The sequence below is a fragment of the Pygoscelis adeliae genome, unplaced genomic scaffold, assembly GCF_000699105.1.
Source record: "Pygoscelis adeliae isolate BGI_AS28 unplaced genomic scaffold, ASM69910v1 Scaffold140, whole genome shotgun sequence".
NCBI classification, from domain to species: Eukaryota; Metazoa; Chordata; class Aves; order Sphenisciformes; family Spheniscidae; genus Pygoscelis; species Pygoscelis adeliae.
This window is the reverse complement of record NW_008824044.1, coordinates 2,123,434-2,127,003: the sequence shown is the minus strand read 5'-3', so window position 1 is coordinate 2,127,003 and position 3,570 is coordinate 2,123,434. Positions and strand designations below refer to the sequence as shown.

Below are 3,570 nucleotides of genomic sequence, written 5' to 3'. Positions count from 1 at the left end.
TTTATTGACAGTGCAGTGTGGACATTTGCACTTCATCTAACAGGCTTTAGAGATCATTTTTGCATAACTAAATCGTTTTATGAACTGTGATGCTTTTTAAATGCCTCTGTAACTTGGCTTCTTTCCCCTGCAGTGCACTTTTAATTGTGCTGCAAATGCCATTTCGACTAGGCTTTATATTAGTCATGGAGCTCATGTCAGATTTTCACTGGCGCTTTTCTAAGGTGGGGCCTGATTTCTCTCTTTCTCTCTCTCCTTTTTTTTTTGTTTTGTTTTGTTTTGTTTGTTTGTTTACTTTCCAGGTATTAGTTAATATTGGCAACCATTTTGATCTTGCTTCCAGTATATTTGTAGCACCAAGAAAAGGGATATATAGTTTCAGTTTCCACGTGGTCAAGGTCTATAACAGACAAACCATCCAGGTGGGTTGTGATCTAAAGAAGATGCTGTCTTTCCTTTTTTTTCAAATGCTCATTTCTAGACACTAAGGTGCATTTACAAAACCAGCAAGTGAAGAATGAGACTAGGTTATTTTAGTTAAAGGGGTCTGTATGCATGACAGAAATCACGCATTGCCTTAGCTTAATTCAACCTTGTTTCTAACCTGCACAGGGCAAAAAAGTCATTGAGGGTATTGAGAAAACTCAGATTCTCTCTCTTTGCACTTTTTAGGTAAGTTTAATGCAAAACGGCTATCCAGTGATTTCAGCTTTTGCAGGGGATCAGGACGTCACCAGAGAAGCAGCCAGCAATGGGGTCTTGCTCCACATGGAAAGAGAAGACAAAGTGCATCTCAAACTGGAAAGGGGTAACCTCATGGGAGGGTGGAAATATTCAACCTTTTCCGGCTTCTTAGTCTTTCCACTATAAAAGAAGGCCAAATAGGAGACAGATCCATGAGCCAGAGCACGGATTCAATCGTTAACGACACCCTGAACTTGGCAGCACATGACAATATTTCCAGTCACCCCGTCAGACTGTCACAGTAGAAGAATGATAACCTTCTAAACTCCAACATTTGCTTTGAATATTGACAATTCCTCGGGAACCTGCGCCTCTAATTAGTTTTAGACGACAGTGATCTTTAGGAGAAATGAAATTATCAACCTGAGCAATTTGTACCTGTGATTGTAAAGTCAATTTCGGATTTTATTGTTGGGATCATTGACTTTCTTATTCTTTTTTATTTTTTTCCTCTCTTTCATTTTTTCCTCTTTTTCTTTCTCTTGTTGTTGTCCCGGTGAGACAAATAACTCGGACCACACAATTGCTTTGTCAAAGGCTCGCTCCAGAGCCAGAAGAATGAAGTGTTCAGCCCAATGAGGTGTTCTTTCCATGCTTTATTTCTTTGTGTTGTATAGCCTTAAGGAAAAAAAGAAAAAAAAAAAGAAAAAAAGAAAAAAAAGGAAAAAAAAAAGAATGGCTTCAGTCTCAGTCCTGTATTTTTCTGGGGGAGGGGGATTCTGGACATTACTGTGTCAAGAAGTGCTTTATCCAGTGAAGCAAAATTTGCACGATTGGAACCTTATTTGTTTTGTGTTGTTCGTGTTTTTCATCAACTTTATCTTTTTCCTGATTTTTGTTTGTGTGTGCTAAAAATGTAAGCTAGATTGATCAATAAGACAAAACAAAGCACATATATACCCTGTAGCTCTAAGTAAAGCTAACCAGTGAACAATTCTGTCTGCACTTTCCAGCTGATCTTTATAGACCTATTTAGAGAGAGAGAAAGAGAGAGAAAGAGCGAGAGAGCTACATGATCCTTCAATTACAATCTGGAAACCGGTAAAGGAACTGACATTTCTGAATTGTCCTGACATTTCTAGAAGCAACAATGGAGGCTTTGAATATCTTCTCTGACCATACCCTAAAATATATCCTTTCTTTGCATTACCGAGCGTATTTTGGGTGCTTTTATCTGATATTTATTTGATGTATTTGTCCCCTAATGCTTGAGTACACATTGTGGGAGCATGGAGAGATGGCAGAGCAAACTCTTCCTCTTCCAAATTAAATAAAACCATCTCCGCTTCACCTGTCTGTGGCAAGTATCAGAGGAGTTGCCACTAGCGTCTTTGACAGCTTTTGGGAGAGGGGCCTCAAAGGATCAGCAAATGCACCAGAAGTTGCATGGGTGCCGTGCACTTATTAGCCGTGTGTGCTCTTCCCAATACAAATGGCCTCAGAGTTCTGGGGGTGGACTGACATCGATACTGGAGGTTAGGAAAAGCTATTACCCCAATCGACAAGAGGTAAAATCTCAGGCCAATGTCAATTGCATCCTTTTGCCTCATTCTCAATAAACAGATCTTTTTTCTTCACTTTTTTTTATGAAGGTTGGTGTATTAGACAGTGTGCTGAGGAAAATCTTGCTTGAGGAGATCCAGGAGGAATGTTTATATTATTTTATATGATTTTTATCTTAATTTATTTAATTTGAAATATTTCATCTTGCTATTAATCCCACAAGGGTGGATGTGTATAAGAATTTATTTTTGTCAAATTTAGTCCTCTGCCACAAACAAATATAATGCAAAGGTATTTGCAGCAAATCGGTGGTAGCTATGTTGTATTTCAAAATTATGGTGGACATGTCATTTTCATTGTAAATTTATCATTAAAAGGACAAAGTCAATTAAAGTCATATATTCTTAAAAAAACCCTTATCTGTGTTGCTTATGATACCTCAGATGACTAAAACATAAGCCAATTTAATATTTAATATTTTCATGTATTTTCACCATTGATGCTCGCTCTTTGCTTTGGCGTTTCACTTTACCGGTTACTGAATGAATGGGTTTCAGGTTTGGTTTTTTTTTTTTTAATGGGTTGCATTTTCTAGTTCCCCCTTGTGTGTTGGCATGGCTGCAATGTTTCTAGTTGTAAAATATTACAGGGCTATGTTTAAATACATGAAATAAAACCTGAGTCAGAAACAACCTTTTTCTATTAAAATACAAAAATAGTTATGAAAACAGTTGTCTTAATGGTAGATATTGTAAAACTACTTTTAAATCTAAGTTTTTGTGTTTAAAACTGGATCATGTCTCTCAAGAAAATAGACACCGAGGTGGGCTCAAGGTCCCAAGTTTTCAGTTTCTATTATATTTCCTCAGTCTTATTTTGAAATTCTGCCTACCATAATCACTTTCAGTTGTCCCATTTATCTCAGTTCATCTGGCTTGAATAAAGCAATGACATTTTAGTTCTGGCTCTCTTCTATGCCAAATGGGGCCAATGACAAGGTTTTCCTCGGACATATTCTTGGAAGTTTCTTAAGCCACCGAAGCTGCAGAATCTGAATATCCCACTTCATGTATTCCAAGTTCAGTAATTTTGACCATGCTTATTTTATAAAGATAAATATGTGTATATACTAACCAATCTTCTGCATTCAAAGAAGGTCACTAATACACTGCCTCTCTCCCTCTTCTACTCTTGTGTCCTTCATGCTAAGCTATAGAGTTAAGACTGTTATATAAACAATTAAATTAAATGGAAAATGGGCAGTAAATTCTTATTGTACACTAATTACAATCATGGTGCTTTTTTTTTTAATGTTCTTCGCAA

The 3,570-nt window shown here is 36.9% G+C and overlaps 1 protein-coding gene across 1 annotated transcript in view; it reads left to right on the top strand.

Moving 5' to 3' along the window:
* The window catches only part of CBLN2 (cerebellin 2 precursor), a 2,262-nt gene extending 1,392 nt beyond the window's left edge, over positions 1-870 (top strand). The window contains exons 2-4 of the mRNA XM_009333500.1: positions 134-224; positions 303-422; positions 673-870. Of these exons, the coding sequence (XP_009331775.1) occupies positions 134-224; positions 303-422; positions 673-870 (409 nt within the window). The remainder of the gene's footprint in view (positions 1-133; positions 225-302; positions 423-672) is intronic.
* The last annotated feature ends 2,700 nt before the right edge of the window (positions 871-3,570 follow it).